Source organism: Henckelia pumila, chromosome 3 (assembly GCF_033568475.1).
Source record: "Henckelia pumila isolate YLH828 chromosome 3, ASM3356847v2, whole genome shotgun sequence".
In the NCBI taxonomy this organism is placed as follows: Eukaryota; Viridiplantae; Streptophyta; class Magnoliopsida; order Lamiales; family Gesneriaceae; genus Henckelia; species Henckelia pumila.
The window spans coordinates 174,894,633-174,914,830 of NC_133122.1; the positions used below are offsets into that span (position 1 = coordinate 174,894,633).

At 33.6% G+C, this 20,198-nt stretch overlaps 2 protein-coding genes across 5 annotated transcripts; both read left to right on the forward strand.

The window, feature by feature from the left end:
* The first annotated feature begins 803 nt into the window (after positions 1 to 803).
* On the forward strand, positions 804 to 5,755 carry LOC140891834 (wax ester synthase/diacylglycerol acyltransferase 4-like). Its single transcript, XM_073300495.1, has 5 exons — positions 804 to 1,077; positions 2,044 to 2,619; positions 4,200 to 4,553; positions 4,646 to 4,783; positions 5,462 to 5,755. The coding sequence occupies exons 1-5, from the start codon at positions 901 to 903 to the stop codon at positions 5,624 to 5,626; spliced, it is 1,410 nt and encodes a 469-aa protein (XP_073156596.1). The 5' UTR covers positions 804 to 900; the 3' UTR covers positions 5,627 to 5,755.
* A 4,389-nt stretch (positions 5,756 to 10,144) lies between these two features.
* LOC140886758 (uncharacterized) lies at positions 10,145 to 16,985 on the forward strand. Of its 4 annotated transcripts, none has more exons than XM_073293558.1 (13): positions 10,145 to 10,339; positions 10,983 to 11,053; positions 11,152 to 11,262; positions 11,892 to 12,053; positions 12,373 to 12,609; positions 12,761 to 12,838; positions 13,062 to 13,354; positions 13,444 to 13,554; positions 13,636 to 14,117; positions 14,770 to 14,938; positions 16,100 to 16,339; positions 16,447 to 16,581; positions 16,712 to 16,985. In XM_073293558.1, exons 3-13 carry the CDS (start codon positions 11,166 to 11,168, stop codon positions 16,844 to 16,846), a joined length of 2,139 nt encoding a protein of 712 aa, XP_073149659.1. In that variant the 5' UTR covers positions 10,145 to 10,339; positions 10,983 to 11,053; positions 11,152 to 11,165; the 3' UTR covers positions 16,847 to 16,985. The 4 variants fall into 4 exon arrangements, with proteins under 4 accessions (XP_073149659.1, XP_073149658.1, XP_073149660.1 ...); XM_073293557.1 differs by having other exon boundaries at positions 11,155 to 11,262; XM_073293559.1 differs by having other exon boundaries at positions 11,155 to 11,262; positions 12,388 to 12,609.
* The last annotated feature ends 3,213 nt before the right edge of the window (positions 16,986 to 20,198 follow it).

The following is a 20,198-nucleotide window of genomic DNA, read 5'->3' on the forward strand; positions in this document are numbered from 1 at the left end:
AGCCTCAGAGTGTGTGTAGGCTTAAAATAGTAAATTGGTGAGATCATTGTCCCCATTATCATGCATCTTGCTTGATCGCCCATGACGTTGGTCACACCCACAAACATATACATATACATACACATGTGTGTATATATATATATATATATATATATATATATATATAATGGTGGTCACATTATCGGAGTTGGGAGTTGTGAATTGATTGTTTTGGGGTTCGTTTTCATTCATTTATTTATCATTAATTATTATTTTTGCATGTCGTGTTTTTAATTTGTTTATATAATTTTATATTATATAAAAACAGGTGATTCTACATATGTTGGAAGTATAAATAGGAAAAAGAAATGGCAACTCACCACATCCCAAAACCAATTCTATCTATATATCTTTATTAATAATTGGTAGCTTCCCACCGTATTAAATTTGCATTAATTATTAACACCACCAAGAAAATTACCTGCTCATTCGAATTTCCCTTCTGCGCATCATCCAAGTCCCACAACCATTTCTATATATATAAGACATGAATCAAAATTATTTATATAATTTTTTTATATATATTTATAATAAAATATATACTAATTTTGTGATGTTTTCCCATGTTTATTAATACTCTTAGCTAGCTGCCACATATTAATTACTATACTACTACACCTTCTCTTATTTTCATTATTAGCAAATGAAAATAACTTCTGATGATGTTGTCTCGGACCCTATAGTGTATTGGCACTTAAATATGAGCTGTTTGCATTCAATAATGTCAACTAACTCTCACCATTTATTTAAAGAAGGAGCTTCACAAGCCATTCTCCTTCAACAAAAAAACTTAATCATAAGTATTGAGATTATATATATATATATTTTAATTTAATTTCTTTAACAGTTTACACTGAACAAATGGAGATGCTATGTGATGAACCAGTGAGCCCAACGGGAGAATACTTCACAAGCTCGGTAATATCGGTGTCGATAATTGGGGTTTTGGAATCTGAAAATCCCATCGATGATTCTCAGACTATGGCGCTTCTCAGGGACCTCTTCATCCCCATTAATCCTCGTTTCTCCTCCATTATGGTACGTACTGTCTTTTTGTTTCTTGGATTTTTTTTTTAATAATATATACTTTATTTATTCGATCCCCAAAATGTGGTGTATGTTGATTTTTAGCTGGATCTGTTGGAGAATCTGATTATGGGATTGGAATTAAAATCGATCTTTTTTCACCGAATAATTTGCAAGATTTTGTAAAGTATTAGTTTTTGTTAGTGTTATGTCGTATCGGTTGGATTCAGTTCACTTGAACAATATTCTTTGTGATCAGCTCGTTTTCGAGGTGGAGTTATCTATAATCTTAACAGTTTAATTTAATTTGATCATAGATTTTGAAACATTAATATTATTGTGATGATGTTGTTTAGAAGTTAGGAACAATTTTTTGATTAATGGTGGCATATATAGTTAGTTATCTTTACGTTAATTACTTAATATCATGAGTTTTATTTTAACAGAATCTTGGGGGAAAAATTAATTACTGTAAATTTCAAAATAATTTTGTGGTAACGAGAAGCGAGCTCAATAGACAATAGTGATTCTATATATATAGGAAAGATAGATACATATTCTCCATCAGCATGTAACAAAATTTATGTGAGACGGTTTTAAGAGTCATGCATTTTGTGAGAAACATCTTTTATTTGGATTACTTGTAAAAAAATTTATTTTTTATGTCAAAATATTACTTTTTGTCGTAAATACGTTTATAATTGTATCGTTTCACGGATAAAGTTTTTTGAGATAGGAAAAGACTTATTATATATATATAATATAGAAATCAGATTCGATGATAATATATAATATAGTACTATAATATAAAAATCAGATTCGATGTGCGATTTATATCACCTCACAACATTAAAAAAACATAAAACTAAAATATTGCCAGCTGATCTTTTAGAATTTTATTTATTTATACCAAAATGTATACTACTGTCATTAATTTTCAATGGGAAAAAAGACAAGAAAACCTAATCCCATTTACAGGTGAAGGACCAAAAAGGAGTGAAACATTGGAAAAGGGTTGAAGTCAAACTCCAAGACCACCTCAACATCCCAACCTTTGAAGAGGGGAAATCCCCAGAATACTACCAACAATGTTTCACTCAATACTTGTCAAAAATAGCAATGGAGCAGTTCCCACAGACCAGGCCATTATGGGAAATTCACATCTTCAAATACCCCACCATTCATGCACGCGGGGCTTTGGTTTTCAAGCTGCACCATTCATTAGGGGATGGCTTCTCTCTTATGGGAGCCCTTCTCTCATGCTTGCAAAGGGCAGATGACCCTTCCGTCCCCCTCTCCTTCCCCGCTTTGACGCGGAATACCGAGATTGTTAAAAAGAGTTCGGGTTTCCTCCATAATTTATCGACTATTTGTTGTGGGACGGTTAATACTTTGTCCGACTTTGGATGGAGTTTGTTGAAGAGTACTTTCTTCAAGGACGATAAGTCGCCGATAAGATCGGGAGAGGACGGAGTCGAGTTCCGGCCGATAACCATCACCAACTTGGCGTTCTCGCTTCATCAAATCAAGCAAATCAAGTCTAATCTTCTTGTGGTGAGTTCATCCACTTTTTCTCTTCTAGGTTAGTTTTTAAATAATAATTAGATATATGAAATGGAATGAAATGAGATACGAAGGCAGTGTTCTGGAGAACTTCTAGAAAGTACTTATCAGCTTTTCGTGTAAAATTTTATTAACGAAAAACTGAGAAGTGGTTTTAAAAAGTTCTCCCAAACACTATTTAAATGATTACCTTAAATTCATGGGATGGGGGCATTTTGGTGAAAGTAAGTCATGAAAAAATGATAATAATATTAATGATAAAACATATTGCAATTTGACTTTTAGCCAAAATGATATATTATTATATTTGGTTGAATTAATTAGAGGTATCACCTATATATCACCGAATGAGGTGCGGTCGTAGGCAAATGAATGCCCGTAAATACTCGTGAGGAAAAAGATGCTTTTTTTTTTTTGTGGGAGCAATCAATTTCAACATTTATTACGTACTCTCCATAAATAATAATAAATATTTATTCTATTATATAAAAGATAAACATATAATACTGACAATTTTTAGAACATCAAAATACATTATTTCATAATTATGCATTATTTTACTAAACCTCTCGCTCATTTCATGTTTTGTTTTTTTAAAAAAATACGTATAAAAACATTTCTATTTTACTTTGCGTGTGTGTATTTTTTCATTAGTATATATAAAAATTATATAAAAAATTAAATAATAATTGCGCCACTAATTTTGTATGTTTATTTGTTTGTTTGTTTTTATCGTTCCGTGTTAAACCCATTTTTCAGAAAATGTTATTTTGTGACAGTTATATTGCATGGAATGTGTTATGGAAAGTGAATATCTAAACGGATCAGTAATTGGTTTATTATTTATTACAAGCTGGCCGGCCTATATGTCATGTCACTACAGAGTAAGATATTAATACAATAGAGCAAGTGTTTTATGATACGCGGATATGTAACCGTATCACATATCGATTTGATTAATATTTGCAATGAAAAATAATATTTTTTTTATAGGTCAATTCGAATAAGAGATTCATCTCATAAAATTGAATTATGAGATAATCTAAAAGAAATTTTCGTAGATAGAAAAATGCTTATGTACAATGAAGGAAACACAGTACCTTTGAAATTATAAAATTATCCTCATGAAAAGATCTTCTTCTGAATAACCTTCATTGTAATTTGTACATATAAAAATTTTCGTATATATATTGTTTTTTTGGTAGATTTCAACCTAGCATATGAGTAATACCCTAATGATAGATCCAATGTCCCATGATTTGCCACGTCAACAATATATAATTAATTACGCCTATGTGTAAAAAATACGAACCGTTGGATCCATGGTTTGAATATTATCCATATGCTAGAATGTCATCTGCCTTCTTTTGTCAACATTTGTATTGATTAGAATTTTAATGCACATTTATTGTCGTTCTTTAATTCATTGATTATGATGATCAGTAACTTTTGATCATTTATGGAGTAAGATTAGTAACTTTTGATCATTTATGGAGTAAGATAAGATAATATTAAATTGATTTTTTTGAGTAATATTATATTGATTTGTTTTCACATGAATAATTGAACAGACATTAAATGACGTGATATGTGGAGTCATCTTCATGGGGATAAGAATGTACATGCAAGAAATGAGCTACGATTCAAGAAACGCAGATTCAACAGCATTAGTTCTTCTCAACACCAGAAACATCGCCGGCTACAAATCGATACCCGAGATGATCGAACCCGACGCTGACTCGCCTTGGGGGAACCAGTTTGCCTTCCTTCATGTCTCTGTCCCCGAATTAACCGGGGAAGAGTCATCAAACCCAACCAGTTTTGTGTTCAAAGCACGGAGCACTATCAAGAGGAAAAGAAACTCTTCCGCCGTGCTTCTCACCGGAAAATTGCTCGACACGATGAGAAAGTCTAGAGGCCCTGAGGTATATATATATATATATATATAAATTATATTGATGTGCCAAAAAAAGACTGAAAATAATCATATATATTAATTAATCTTAATTGTCATTAGGCGACAGCTTCATACATCCACAGCACATTGAAGAACACAAGCATGACAATCTCGAATGTGATAGGGCCAGTGGAACAAATGGCTTTGGCAAATCAACCAGTGAAAGGCCTATACTTCATGGTCACCGGCGTTCCACAGGTATATATATATATAATATCATGTTAGAAATGAGACTTGGACCTAACTCACCTCAAAAGCTAGCTCAAAAGGTGAGGGTTGCCCTTGTCTATATTAAGGGCTCACATGAACTCTATCCAACCGATGTGAGACAATATTCAATACACCCCCCACACGCCCAGGAATGAACATCTGGAGCGTGGAGATATTAACGGGTGGCCTAACTATAGGCAGCCCAATTATGGGCGGTTCAACACACACGAATGATCTGGGCTCTGATACCATGTTAGAAATGAGACTTGAACCTAACTCACCTTAAAAGCTAGCTCAAGAGGTGGGTTGCCCTTGTCTATATTAAGAGCTCACATGAACTCTATCCAACCGATGTGGGACAATATTCAACATATCAATCGTCTACTTTCCCATAATCTCGATCATGTCTGAATATGTGGACCTCATTACTAGCATTGAAGCGACTCATTACGAGATTTAGTTAGTGTTTTGTAGAGCTTCTAAAAAGCATGACTTCTCAGTTTTTTTTTAACAAAATTTCAAAAAATTTATTTTAAAAAAACTGATTAGTGTTTTTTAGAAGTTCTACTAAACACTATCTTATTTCGATATTATCGAAAAAATATATCCATTTTCGTGTTGTTTAATTACGTTTGAATTTTGATCGATCATTTGTTTAACATACAGAGCCTTACAATAACAATGATGAGCTACATGGGAACGCTGAGAATTGCTGTGGGAACAGAGGACGGGCAAATCCAAGCACAGAAGTTCAAGTCTTGTGTTCAGAAAGCCTTCGATATTATTTTCAAAGCAGCAGTACTCCCTTCCGATCCCATCAAAGCTGTATAAATTGATGCATGCAAAAATTGTTGTTTAAATTAAATTAAGGATTTGGTGAAAATATAAATTATATATTATAGCAATTTTCTCATTGTTTTCAAGGATAGGGTTCATTTCATTATTTAATTTATGTACCTAAGTGGACAACTGATCATATACGTACATGTATGTTCTTTGAATTCTTGTTCATTAAAATTTCCATAATGTTCTGCATGTTTGTCCAGCCGCCGCAGACCTGCCACATGGAATAGGATGTTCAGATACAACAAAATACGGGACGTGAACATGAAAATCTCAGTATGAGAGTATGAGTATATGATATTATATGTGCATGTATGCAAGTGAAGTGGGTACAAAGACACGAGGTCAAAAATATCTGATCAAGAACTAACCTGGGTCCTAGTATGTGCCACGCTGAGCCGTCGCTATAGGAGGTGACCAACATACTTAGAAGCCCTGATGGTGACCTAACACAAGTACACGTGTCCAACCAAATATCAGTGACCTAACACGAGATCTGTGTCCAACTGATTATGGCGACCTAAAACGTGTCTCTGTGTCCAACCATCTACTGACATGATATCATAATATCAGATATCTCAATTAGGATAAAGACTCAATATGCTCATGTATGCAACATATAGTCATGACATGCTGTATATCTTTACATATAAAATATGCAATCATATAATCCATGCAAACACATAATACATGCATACTCAATCTGGATATCTCGAATAATATTTCAGTACCTCATAAACTAGACAAGCTAGACCAGCACTATGTCCAAGCCATTAATCCGCACTACAATGCAAAGTACTCATGCATTATAATCTTATTCTAATTAAAGCATTAATTACTTTATAGCATACTCCCTATTTACTATATAAGGAGCCAGAGTTATATCTGCGTCCGTCGTCAGTCCGCTTATGACGACTGCCCCAGAACTTGGGCACCGCTCCGCCACAACCTCGGAGCGCCTGGCCAACCTCCGGACCAAGCCTAGGAAGGCTGGAAACTACCTAGAACCGAGAGAGAAATATGCAAATGGTGTGAAAATTCTGAAATTCGGAAGGCCTATTTATAGGCGGAGTTCGAACGGTCCGAACTGCCACTTGTCCGAGCCGTTTAGACACCTGGACCCTGCGGAGTTCGGACGGCCTGAACTGGTCCGTATGCTCCGAACTGTTTTGGTCCTTTCGAACTTATTTTTGGACCCCCGGGTCCTACCCTACCATTTTCGGACGTTCCAGATCTGATTTTCCACTTATTTTCACCAAATAAGAACTCCTTGAACATGTTTTGACACCTTTAAAATTATATGTCATTTTCTAACATGTTTAAAATCACTCAATATTGTAAAATGAAACCGGGCTACTACAGGAACGGTCGATCAGAGTTAGGCCATGCAGATTAGTGAAGTGTCATTGCCAAAAGTATATGGACACGTGGGCGGTCGGATCTACCGATCACGAGTTTGGACCGTCTGGAAACAAGTGTCCGCTTAGATATCAAGACTTGTTGGAACGTCACTGCATGCAAGGGATGGATCGTCTGGTCTTTGTCTATTCATAGGCCGCATATTTCTCATAGTTAATGTGTTTTTTGGAAGAGATTTGGAGTTCAGTCTAAATATTGTGGGAATGCGGGTTTCTAGTCATAAACTTTAGTGTCGGGCAATAGCAAGACACTTCCTGAGTCATATATATATATCGAGCGATGCCTAAACTTTGAGCCTTCGACAAAAGGCTGATCATGACAGACGCATGTATATATAGTCCGAGATTCTTAATAATTGTTAGGAATAACTATTAGCTTAGTTAAGGCTTTTATATGAATAATAGTGTTTTTGTGTTCACTTGACTTATAGGCTTGCTTGCACCTAGACCCGGTGCTTCTAGTATTGCTTTGTTAATGTATGAAAGTACTGTCTGAGACATCGTTTTCATATGCCTATCTTATTTCACAACTATTATGTTACATGCATTTCATGTTGAGCTTATATCTTTGAGACAATGTATCAATAGGGTCACTCTACCCTTTTATCTTTGAGTGGACGGTTGGATCCCGTTAATACGCGGTCAGATCACCATTTTCCACATAGTATATGGGCGTGAGAGCCACCTCTTGGTGTGACGCACAGAGTGCTACATGTAATGTCGCCATTTGATTGAGAAAAGTTTGATTATGATGTTTGGTATTCCGTACACTTGCATTCATGCTCAGATAAAATACTTGTATACTCATACTCTCGTATGAAGTGTTTTTATTGTTCATTTTCTCGATTATTGTCTTGGACACCCTTTTCCACATAGTAAGCCTTAGGTTGGATGTACTTAGCAGAAGCAGTCACTGAGGTGGCAGGAGCAGTACTATCGGGACTGAAGATCTTGGTCCATGTACTGTATGAGTGTTAGTACTTATTTTTGATACATTTGTATAAATTTGGTATATAAGCTTTCTGCTATGGGGTTGTATAAGTGTGTTTAATTTGTTTGCTCTATTTCTCTGATTATATTTTCTTTAAGTTATTTGCATGCTATAAGATTATTTAGTAGGTGATTCGATACATACGGGCACTACATTATTTATGATCGATATATTTGTTGGACTTCTTCTTTATGCTCATCTCTATCTTTTGTAAAAATATATATTAATTCGCGAATTGTCAGATCATCCACATAAAATAATTGCTATAATTTTAGCCTTTAATTAGGAAGATGAAACAAATAGTTAAAATTAGTAAAACTATATGTATTCAATCATATATTGTTAATTTTTTAATAATAAATTAAGGCTTTGAAAAATATTATTTGATTTTTTTAAAATAAATGAATATAGATAAAATAAATACTTATTAAATATTTATAATAATTATCTCTATTCTATCCGATCATACACGTATCACTTTTGTGAAATATAATTAATTACCGTCGAACATTTTTCATGGATGGCACCAACCTTGATAACACATGATTTAATTATATGACTTTGTTATTTTAATTCGTTGTTTTAAAATAATTAATCATAATTTATATCAAATAAAGATTATTAACATTAGGTCCTTAAAAGAATTACGTTTTTTGTGAGAAAAATCATTTTATAATCATTAACATTAGGTTCTTAAAAAAATTAAGTTTTTTTGTGAAAAAATTAATTTAACTTAATCTACAAGAAAATAAAAGAAAAAAAAATTAATTTCACTTAATCTATAAGGAAATAAAACCAATGAATTTTGGAATTTCAGAATTATTGAATTAAGATTTTGGTGGAAAAATTCTATTCAATTCATGTACAAACAAATAAAAACAAATAATTTTGGAATTTCGATGCAGAATGTAAAACTTTGACTTTGATTTATATTTTTATAATATATATATGTATGTATAGATGTATAGATAGATATAGATAGATAATATAATTATGTGTGTGTATATGTTTAAAGATAATTAATTTATTTACTTAAAAAAATAGATAATTAATTTTTGTCTTTAAGTAGGGATGACAATGGGTCGGGTCTAAACTCGACCCCGCATCAAACCCGCCTAAACGGGTTCACAAACGGGTCTGTGATGGGTTCCGGGTTTGACCAAACCCGCCCCGAACTTACCCAGCCAAAGTATATATATATATATATATGTATATATATATATAAATGTAAATTATACATGTATATATATAAATATAATATTAATAATATATAAATATACTAAATAATTAATATATAATCCATAACTAGTCACCGCAGCACACGAGTTGCGTGTGTAACATTATATATATATATATATATATATAAATATAAACTGTGGATCGAAAATCCAATTTTATAAAATAATTATGTATTTTTTTTACGGTCATTGAGTTTTTTTTTAGTGGAGAAGTTTTGTTTAAATTTACTTAGAGACTTTTCTAAAAAAAAATAAATTACTTAAGAGAAAGGCAAAATGGGAAAGAATTTTTGGTGTGTCCACGCCATACTAAAACAGTTTTTCTAATGCCCTCAACTATTATAATATAATAGAGATTTGAGTGCATAATATTATTGGATTGAAATGAATTTATTTTATTATGATATGTTTAGTCTAAAAATATATCATTATAATGTTTTTTAACTAATAATTATTAATTAATTATAAATTGATAAATTTTAACTTCTAAGAATTTTTTTTGTCTTAAATATTATCAATATATATTTGAAATTAAATTAAATAATTTTTATTAATTTTTAAACTTTTAAAAAATAAATTTAATAATTAAATTTATTTAATTTCTGATGGGTTCAACGAGTCTAACCCATATTGAAATCATCGAATTCGCGTAGCGGGGCAAGGAGGGTCCAAAAGGTGGCAAAGTGGGTCTCGGGTTTGAGCAAACCCGCCCAGAGCCGCCCCGTTACCATCCGTGCAATTTAAGTCAAAATCACAATAACCCAACCGCCCGAGAAGTAAATGAAGTAGAATTCTGCTTCAAAAAATAAAAAATTTGAAGTAGAATTCAACAACGCTAGTCCTAGTCAAAGTCGATTCCTTGGGAAAATTTTGTTATATCAGGAGCCAAACAGTCCTCTGTCTTTCTTATTGTATTCGTGTAGATTAGGGCTAAATTCCCCAATTCCCGACTCAGAGACCCTCATTCACTCACCGACTTTTCCAACACTCCAATTAGACCGTTTTATCCTACGGAGATATAAAGTTTGATTGCTAAAAGTTCAAGCGCTTCTGGGTAAATTGGCACTTTTTGTTTGCCGTTGCCCTTGTATTGTCTATGATTTTTAAGTTCGTGATCCTTTTTGCTTATTTGCTTTGTTGGGTTCCATGCTGAATGTATTGAATTGCGCGCTCAAAACAAGCATTCTTATATGCTTTCAGCTTTCAAACAACGTTTTTTTTTTTGGGTTAAATAATTGGCATTCGGCGTTAATTTCAACCCGGAGTTGTTGGGTTTTCCATAATCTCTAACACTGAAATGAAGAGAGATAAAATTGAATCTTGTTTGGTTTTGCAGCTTAAGAACTTTATTACACCGTTTAATTTTCTCGTGGTTGGATTTGTCAGTTATGATTTTGTAAATAGCTTTCCCTGAATTTGATTATTATTTTTTAATGAGTTTATGACTGTCACTTTTATTAACTTTATTTAGATCACGTGTTTTTATAAGTCATAAGCTCAGTATATATTCACAGAGAAACAGGGACAATACATCAACTTAATTTATTTGATGCTGCCTGGTTTATATTGCTAACAATATTTTAACCCTAATAACTGAGGGTTTTCTGGGATAATTTCTCTTTGCTTATCAGATGAATTGCTACAAAAAACAATTGCCAGTGTATGGATATTGATATGACACTTTATTGCGGATATAGGTCATCAGTTATTTTGAGGTAGGAGGTTGCATGTGTCTCAACTCCTGTCACGATTACAAAGAGTAACCTTGGTATGCTGTTTTGATGGTGGCAATAACTTCAAGTTTTTTAATCCGGTGATAGTTCAGATTTGAACGATCATAACTGCTATATATTCTTCTCTATGTAGCAGGGTTGGTGAACATGCCTCGCAAAGCGGGCTACAGTGTTGATTATGATGATGAATATGATGTCTATAATTATGAATATGAAGATGATTATGATGAATTGGAAGAAAATGGTGAGTTTAATATCTCTTGAATGGATGAAGAATAAAATATTAATGTGCTTAGTATTTTGTAAGTTTATTTGTACGACACTTTTACCGTGTTTCTACATCAATTTGTATTCTCATGACATTTCCGATCTCTGACAAATTCTTGTGGGCCTGATGATTCTATTCAGGTTCTGTTTACCTTTCTATGATAAGTGAGAACTACGTTATCATGAGGAAGCAGTTACATATTTGTATTTTATATTAAGGAATTAGACCTGGTTCACATTTTCGAAATGAGAATTGTATGTACTATTGCACCAGAAAGTTCTCTTTGTCACAGGGAAGGAGTTCTTGAACAAAGGGGATTCATTATTATTATTTGGAAAAATTTAAGGTCGTTTCTTTGATTTATTGTTAAAGATTTGATTTTGTTCATCCTAAAAGCGAGAGGGTTTTGTTCGTTTGTTTGATTTCGTTACAGGAAATTCTGAGCATCAAATATGCAGGGAACCCATAGTAAAGCAATTATGTCCTGTGTTGCTGAGTCTATATTAACTTCTAGTTGTTTGTTATTTTCCTTGGTCATTGCACAATAAATATGGACTACTACTCTCCAATGCATTCTTAGTTTTTCCATTGTTTATCTGTGACAGGACCTTCTCGGACAAGGTCAAAAGAAGAGATCCTCAAGACTGGGGTTTGGCGTTGCACAGTTTGTACATATGATAATGAAGATAGTTTGTCTTCATGTGACATCTGTGAAGTTTCACGCAACCGCTTGGTCAAGGATGATAGCAAAAGGAAGGCTATTGCAGGTATAATTTATTTATAACCTGCCTTTTTGTTGTTTTATTCTATGGTATAATTATGTTGAGTACGTATCCGAAAATCGAACAACACAATTTGTTGTTCTGGGCTTATTCTCCCTTTTCATTGACTTGGTTTTCTCCATTTGCGTCTCAAGGGCATATTTTGTCTTAGTTTGAGCTCTTCTAGGAATTTGCCTCTTCCATTTGTTTAATGTGTTTTTTTTTCCTGATTTTCATCTGCTATGATATCCTGCACGTTTTACACTGGTGGCTGTTTCCAATTTACATTGTTTATGTTTCATTTTCCTCATGCTTTTTAGAATAGATCCTTTCCTTGCAGTTGGTGGCAGATGCAAAGATTCTGGAGCATCAATAATGGCCAGGTCTCTTTTTGCATCAGTGCCGAAACAGATGCCCATAAATTCTGTAATCTTTGACGCGCAGGAAAATGTATTTCCACCGAAGATTATCTTTACTTCCAGCGAGAATGGAAATATCCGTGCTGATTTTCTTGAACTCAATAGGGCTTTTAGCTCTCAAAATTTTCACAAAGTTACTTTAGGTCAGAACTAGTTTTGTAGTCAAGTAATGATCACGAGCCAAATATTTTTATGAAGCCATAAAAATATTGTTCAAGACAATTTAGTAAGTGTTTTTAATATAGAACTTTGTGTACTTAATCTTTGTTTTGACTTTACGCTTGTTGATTGCAGCCCCTTTCAAGTTTGAATCCCCATCTCCAGATGATTTAGTGTCAAAAGGTCTGCAGTCGTTGAAATTGTATTCTAAAGGTAGTACTGAAATTGAATCTACTCTTTTGCAGTTTTTAGAGTCCGTCTTTTTTTTATTTTATTTTAACAAATATAAATTTTAGTAGTACTTCAGACAAAGGAAGAACTCGAATTCTTTGTTTTCTGGTTTATGTTTGTCCGTGTTATTTGGTTGCTTTATTGTTAACCTACCTTTTACTTTCAAACATTAATGTGCCTTTTTATATCATCTTTCCTGAAAAAGAGACAAAGTCGGTTGTTGAATCAGAGTTGGCTGCTAAAAGGCACAACCCCTCTGTGTCTCTAGTGTCAAAAGAGAAACACACCAGAGTTGACGAGAAAGAATTGGCTTCTGGCAATGGGAACAGACCTGTAACTTCTGTTGATACTGCAAACATTGTCTCTTTACCTTCCATATCTGGAAACACCAAAACTATCAGTGATCGTAAGGCAACATCAATTCCACAATATAAATTGGAGAAATGGATGATTCCTGACAATGTAGAAGATGGATTGAATCAACTTAATCTTGCAATTGTATGTTCCGGTCCAAAATTTTCCCTAATGTTTACCTAAGTATGTAGTATGCACCATGCACTTTTTATAATTTACTCATAAATGCTTAGGTTGGTCATGTTGATTCTGGAAAATCAACACTCTCAGGAAGGTTGCTTCATCTGTTGGGAAGAATATCACAGAAGGAGATGCACAAATATGAGATGGAAGCTAAACAACAGGTAACATCACGACCTTTTATCTAGTTTATTTTCCTGTTTTTAGATTGATTTTCTGAATGTATGCAATTGTTATTTGATCAGGGGAAAAGGTCATTTGCTTTTGCATGGGCATTGGATGAAAGCGTTGAAGAAAGGGAAAGGGGTATAACTATGACTGTGGGTGTTGCCTTTTTAAGTTCTAGAAGATATCGTGTTGTACTGCTGGACTCACCTGGTCATAGAGATTTTGTTCCGAACATGATATCTGGAGCAAGCCAGGCAGATGCTGCCATTCTTGTAGTAGATGCTTCGATGGGCTCCTTTGAAGCAGGTGTAGATGCTACTGGGGGGCAAACAAGGGAACACGCACAGCTAATTAGAAGCTTTGGAGTTGATCAAATTATAGTCGCTGTTAACAAAATGGATGTTGTGCACTATTCCAAAGAAAGATTTGATGTGGTAAAGCAGAAACTTGGAACAGTTCTCCGCTCTTGTGGTTTTAGAGATTCCTCCATATCATGGATTCCAGTGAGTGCCATGGAAAACCAAAACTTACTAAATCCTTCTGATGTGATGTTGTCTTGGTTAGTAACCTGAATCACTGCTGTTTCAATTATTTTTTTGTTTCCTTTGCTGTTATTATTACCCATAGGGTGCACACACATTTTGGCACCCCCAACTTTCCATGGTACGGAGCATGAGAATTTAGGCTGAACAAATGTTTTTGCCAGTTTGTTTTATGATTGACCTAGATTTCCTTCAGACTTTGATCCATGTATATATTGGAGGAATAACATTTTATGCCGGGTTAAATCTCAAATTGCATTTAACGTGGCATTTTAGTTCTGTACAAATGTTAATATTGAAGAATATTTTGCTGTCAACTATGCAAATGAAAAGTAAGCCATATTATGTATCCTTGTACCCTAGTGATGTCATTAGCACTACATGCTCTATATTACTCTTCTGACATGAAAAATAAGCTTTATGTATTTTGTGTCCTGGTAATGTGGTGATGTCATGAGCTCTTCATCTTCTATGTCATGCATCTGCTTTGATAGCTGTGTGTGGATGAGGAAAGAAAGTTCATGATGCAATGATAGATTGCTTTGTTTATAAAGCAAAGATTGGACATGCCTGCACATATATTCTGTCACAATTGAATGGAAAAACTTCCTCACCAGTTTGCGTCTATCTATTATTATGCTAAACCATTGCAAAATTTATGCATTACAGGTTTAAGGGATATTCTTTGTTGGATGCAATAGATTCTCTCCAACTTCCATCAAGAGATTACTCCAAGCCACCTATAATGCCTATATGTGAGGTTATGAAATCACAATCACAAGGTCAGGTGTCTGCATGCGGTAAATTGGAGAGTGGAGCTATTCGACCTGGTTTAAAGGTACGAGATAATATAGCTTTTTAATTCATGCTTAAGGAATTGTGAATGCAAAGTTCTCACCCCTTAAAGTGAAGATGTACAAGTTTGAGGCGGCAAAGTATTAATTTGATTAACTGCTAATCTCGATATGTATGTTCCTTCTAAAATACAGTAAGAGCTGATATTTTATTGTCGTCGTTCCACTCATGCTGCAGGACAGCTTTTAGCAATTAGGTTGAATCATTGCATTTTCTAGCATGTTGCATTGATATTTACAACAGCCCTTCCTATTTGTGCAAAAAGTGGCGTGACTAAGATAGGTGGTATATTCAAAATGTATTGGGAAATTTGAGGCTACACTTGAATTCATTCTTTGCATTTTCTGGAAAATATACAGAAAAATGTGATGTACCTGACGTTTTTCCTCCCTGCATGACTGATGAGACATTTCTTACTATGTATGTGTTATTATATGAAAATATACCCGGTCAATGATGTCACAACAGACATTTAATTGTTTAATGGTGCTAGAATCAAATGAGGTAAAAGTCAAAATAAAGTTAATTTTTAATGTTCGGAGATATTTAAGAACATGACATATTCTGGGCGAAGAAAATGAAAATGAGTGTAACTTTCAGTTTTGTTTTGGAAAATGGAGGAGGGTCAGGAAATTAAACAAAACACACACCCTTTGATTTCATGACCCTTGTTGGAGTTGGTTTCCTGGGAGCCTGACAACAGTGTGTGATTCACTCTGTAGCTAATTGGTATTCATTTTCCAATCTTCTGCACGAAAAAATGCTCTAGTTTATACAGTCTTTGCTGTTCTTTAATGACCTATCAGTTCACTTGTGTAGTGAAAGCTCCATCTACTGTATTATAATGGTAAATATTATTTGTATTGATTCAAAAATCAGCTGATGAAATTGTTAAATTAATTAATAAAACAAGCATTTTAGTAGATGCATCATTTTTGGTTGAATCTGCCCAATGGATGCTTGCACGTTGTATGAAATTAGGACAGATTCAGGTTTGAAAATGTTATTTTGATAAGGTCGATTTTCTTCATTTTTCTGTTTATGTTTGGTTATTTTACTCACATAAGTGTAATCGAAAACACATACATAATATGCTTCCTGAAAGGGGCAATCTCTGCACGTGTTACGGTTTCTTTGGTTGCAGGTGCTGATCATGCCTTCACGAGAAACAGCAACCATCCGGTCTTTGGAACGGGACTCCCAGGTTTGCAACATCGCAAGAGCTGGTGACAATGTGACTGTAACTCTGCAAGGTATTGAGGGCAATTATCTCACAGCTGGAGGTGTTATGTGCCATCCTGATTTCCCAGTTCCAGTTGCGAACCACTTAGAACTAAAGATTTTTGCGCTGGATATATCCACTCCAATACTAATTGGCTCTCAGGTTTAGTAGCATGAATATGGCGTCAAAATTTCTGAGTTTATACTTCTAAGAGGTAATTTTTACACTTTTAAGAGGCAATGTTTACATTTTTATATTGATACATGCAGTTGGAAATTCACATACACCATGCGAAAGAGGCTGCTAGGGTGGTTAAGTTATCGTCGCTTCTTGATCCCAAGACCGGAAAGGTTACAAAGAAGCTCCCAAGATGTCTACTAGCTAAGCAGAACGCAGTGGTAGAGGTTAGTGCGCGATTCTGGGATTCTCCCTCTCAATGTTCCCATGATCATTTGCAAGTTTTCGGTATCATTTTTTGGTTCCATGGATGAAAATTGTTGATAAATGCATTGATGTTTTTTCCTTGATTTGCAGGTGGTTGTGCAGGAGTCCATTTGTGTTGAAGAATATAGTAAATGTAGAGCTCTGGGAAGAGTATCTCTTAGAGTGTCAGGAAGGACTATTGCTCTTGGTGTTGTAACTAAAATAATTGATACAAGCGAGGAATGACGAATGAAATAATTACTAATCAAACACATGTATTATTTATTTATTTATTTATTAACTTCTCTTTCTTCTAATATACATAAATGATTACAAACCTCTGGAAAATTAATTTGATATATATTAGTTGATATTATTATTATTATTATTATTATTATTATTATTATTATTATTATTATTATTGTTATTGTTATTGTTATTTTTTTATTGTTGTTGTTGTTATTATTATTATTATTATTATTATTATTTCTCACTATTTAATAAAACAAGAGGGGTTGATGGTAACCATATTTGATATTTTTATGTGATTTGTCAAATATAGTCTTGGTATCAACAATAAAAAAGAATAACTTCTATGGGTTATTGTGTAAATTTAAAGAATATTCTTTCAACTTTAATACACATGTTTCTCCCACATTTTTTTCAACTACTCTTGAATTTTTGTACATGTATTTCATTAGAACAACCGACATGCACAAACACGGAGTGGATTAGTGGGAATGACAGTTTTATTATACATTCAATTCATTTTAAATTACACATCGTTTTTTCAACCTCAACTCACATATATTATGTTACACACGCGTTGCGTGTGTAGCGGCTAGTTATTATTAAGTACTAGTAATGGTGCATACGCATTTGCATGTGTAAAATAATAACTACAATATATATGAATTTTGATGCTTAACAAGTTATGTTAATTAGAAAAAAAAAAAAGGAACTGGAATTGGCAAACAGAGTTATTGAAGATGTGAGGATAGTGAGTAAGAAACATGGAGAAAACAAAAAAATTGAAAAGAAGGGTATTTTGGGTATATTGAAAAATAGACCATGACACCAAGTTAGTTATTCTAATATGTCCACACTTAATAAATAGTAAAAGATGAGCCTTTAGAGTAATTATTTTAGAGGTTACGATATATTTTTAATAGGAATATCCCTCTCAAATTCCGAATTATCATATCTATAATGTAATATATTATCCAAATGTTTTAGAGAAATTATCTTTAACACCAGAATAATTTAAAATACGAGCAAGGATATATGGGTGGACCTAAATGGGGTTGATCTATAGCCCCAAGAGTAACACTCATGTGATGTGAGACGGTATTATCTGTGAGACGGGTCAAAACTACTCATATTTATAATAATAATTAATACTTTTGGCATAAAATGTAATATTTTTTAATGGATAACCCATATAAGAGACCCGTCTAAAAAAATGACCCTTGAGACCGTCTCATAGAAGTTTTTGCCTAGCCCCAATCCATATAAAATACATAGATTTCGATTTTAATATATAATTTTTGGGGGCTCTCTCTCTCTCTTCTTTTTTTTTTCTTTTTTTGGTGTGAAGAGATGATGAACCTACACTCTGAGCCTTTTTCTTGGTATTTTTACGCTTACGGGATTCCAAAAACTGAACAACTGCTTCTATTGCTGCGCGTGCGGCTGTGTTTTTCATTAATGCAGTCAAACCTTCTTGGGTGAGAGTAATGTTTGGAGGTACGTTTCCATTGCCATTATTTCCTTGAAACATTTTTGAAGTAATATGAGTTCTCAATGAGGTATAGAATAGTTTCCCACAGATGGCGCCAAGCTGATGTAGCCAAGAAATATTTGTACCTGACAAGTTGATTCCGCAAAATCCAGAGTATCAACAATTCCTTGTATGTTCTCTGTCAAGAACTTCCACAAAAAAAGTCAGAGGAGCCGGGAAGGTTTCTGACAAAGATACTCCGACACTCAAGTCAGTGATTACTCGAGAAATAATAATCGAGAGTAGAACGTTATAGTGCTAAAGACAGTATGTACCGGACGTGAGCTATTTATAGATATTCAGAGAGTTTCACGGGTTTAACCTCTTATGGGCTTTTGTAGAATTCAGGGTCTGCTTAAATTAAATATATATATAATACTTAAATAAGCTTGGGCCTCAAAAATATTTGGAGTGGACCTTTATGATTGGGCTCAGGCCCAGTGGAATTTTTAGATGTAACCCATTATGATAAATTCATGGAAAACTCTATTTTGGGTTGAACTCTACGTGGTATAGATGTAAGAAATAATATTACAAATATAAATTAAGTATATACAAATAAGAATATTTAATTATTCTAAAATAATGAACCTAATTTAATTATCAAATAAAATAATAACGCGGTACGTGATTTTTGAACTAATTTATTTTAAATTGTCATATATTTTTTTCTTAGCCCTGTCATTTTATTTTTATCTTAACATAGTATAATAAATCATCATTCAAGGTGACTCGTAGAAGCATAGAATTGGATGTTGTGGAATAGTACGAAAGTGGACGGTACGTGATTTTTGGACCAATTTATTATAAATTGTCACATATTTTTTCCTTAGCCTTGTCATTTTATTTCTACCTTAATATAGTATAATAAATCATCATTCAAGGTGACTCATAGAAGCAATGAATTGGATGTTGTGGAATAGTACGAAAGGGGAGGGGGGAGGGGAAAAATTAAAGAACAACGTGGTACGTGATGAATTGAATGTTGTGGATAGTATGAAATTCTATGGGGTCTGCTATTATCCACGAGAATTCCACAATTCTGGATCATAAGTGGAAAAGGCCCATGATGCTCGAGTCTGGACAGGGATATCCAGCCGAGCCCACGCCATCCAATTCCTTGGCCCCAGTCTCCTTACACATTCTTGAAACTTTAACTGACTTTGTAATGAAGAAATTAGAATTTATTTTATTATCGAACCTTTGGTAATAGAATTTTTTTAAAAAAATCAGTACTGCGTTGTTCTTTAATTTTTACAACATCCAAAATTCTTTACAAATGTGGGGATAGTCAAGTTTCATTAATTTGTTACATCATTCAAGGTGACTCCTAAAAGCAATGAATTGGATGTTGTGGAATATTACAAAGGGGAAGCGGGAGGGGGGATGGGTCAGGGAAAAAAATAAAAGAACAACGCGGTACGTGATTTTTGGACCAATTTATTTTAAATTATCATATATATTTTTTTCTTAGCCCTGTCATTTTATTTCTACATTAACATAGTATAATAAATCATCATTCAAGGTAACTCGTAGAAGCAATGAATTGGATATTGTGAAATAGTACGAAAGGGGAGGGGGGAGGGAAAAAAAATAAAAGAACAACATGGTACCAGATTTTTGGATCAATTTATTTTAAATACACAAAATCGAACATTATGATACCGTGGAATGACATTAACTGCCTACATATATTAGTTGTTGAAAATGGTTCCAAACCTTAATGAGAATCATTCACAAGCAACATTATTAACAATCCAAATTACCGAACCACTATATGCAAATACTATACATTAGTTATCTAAAACCTTATGAATC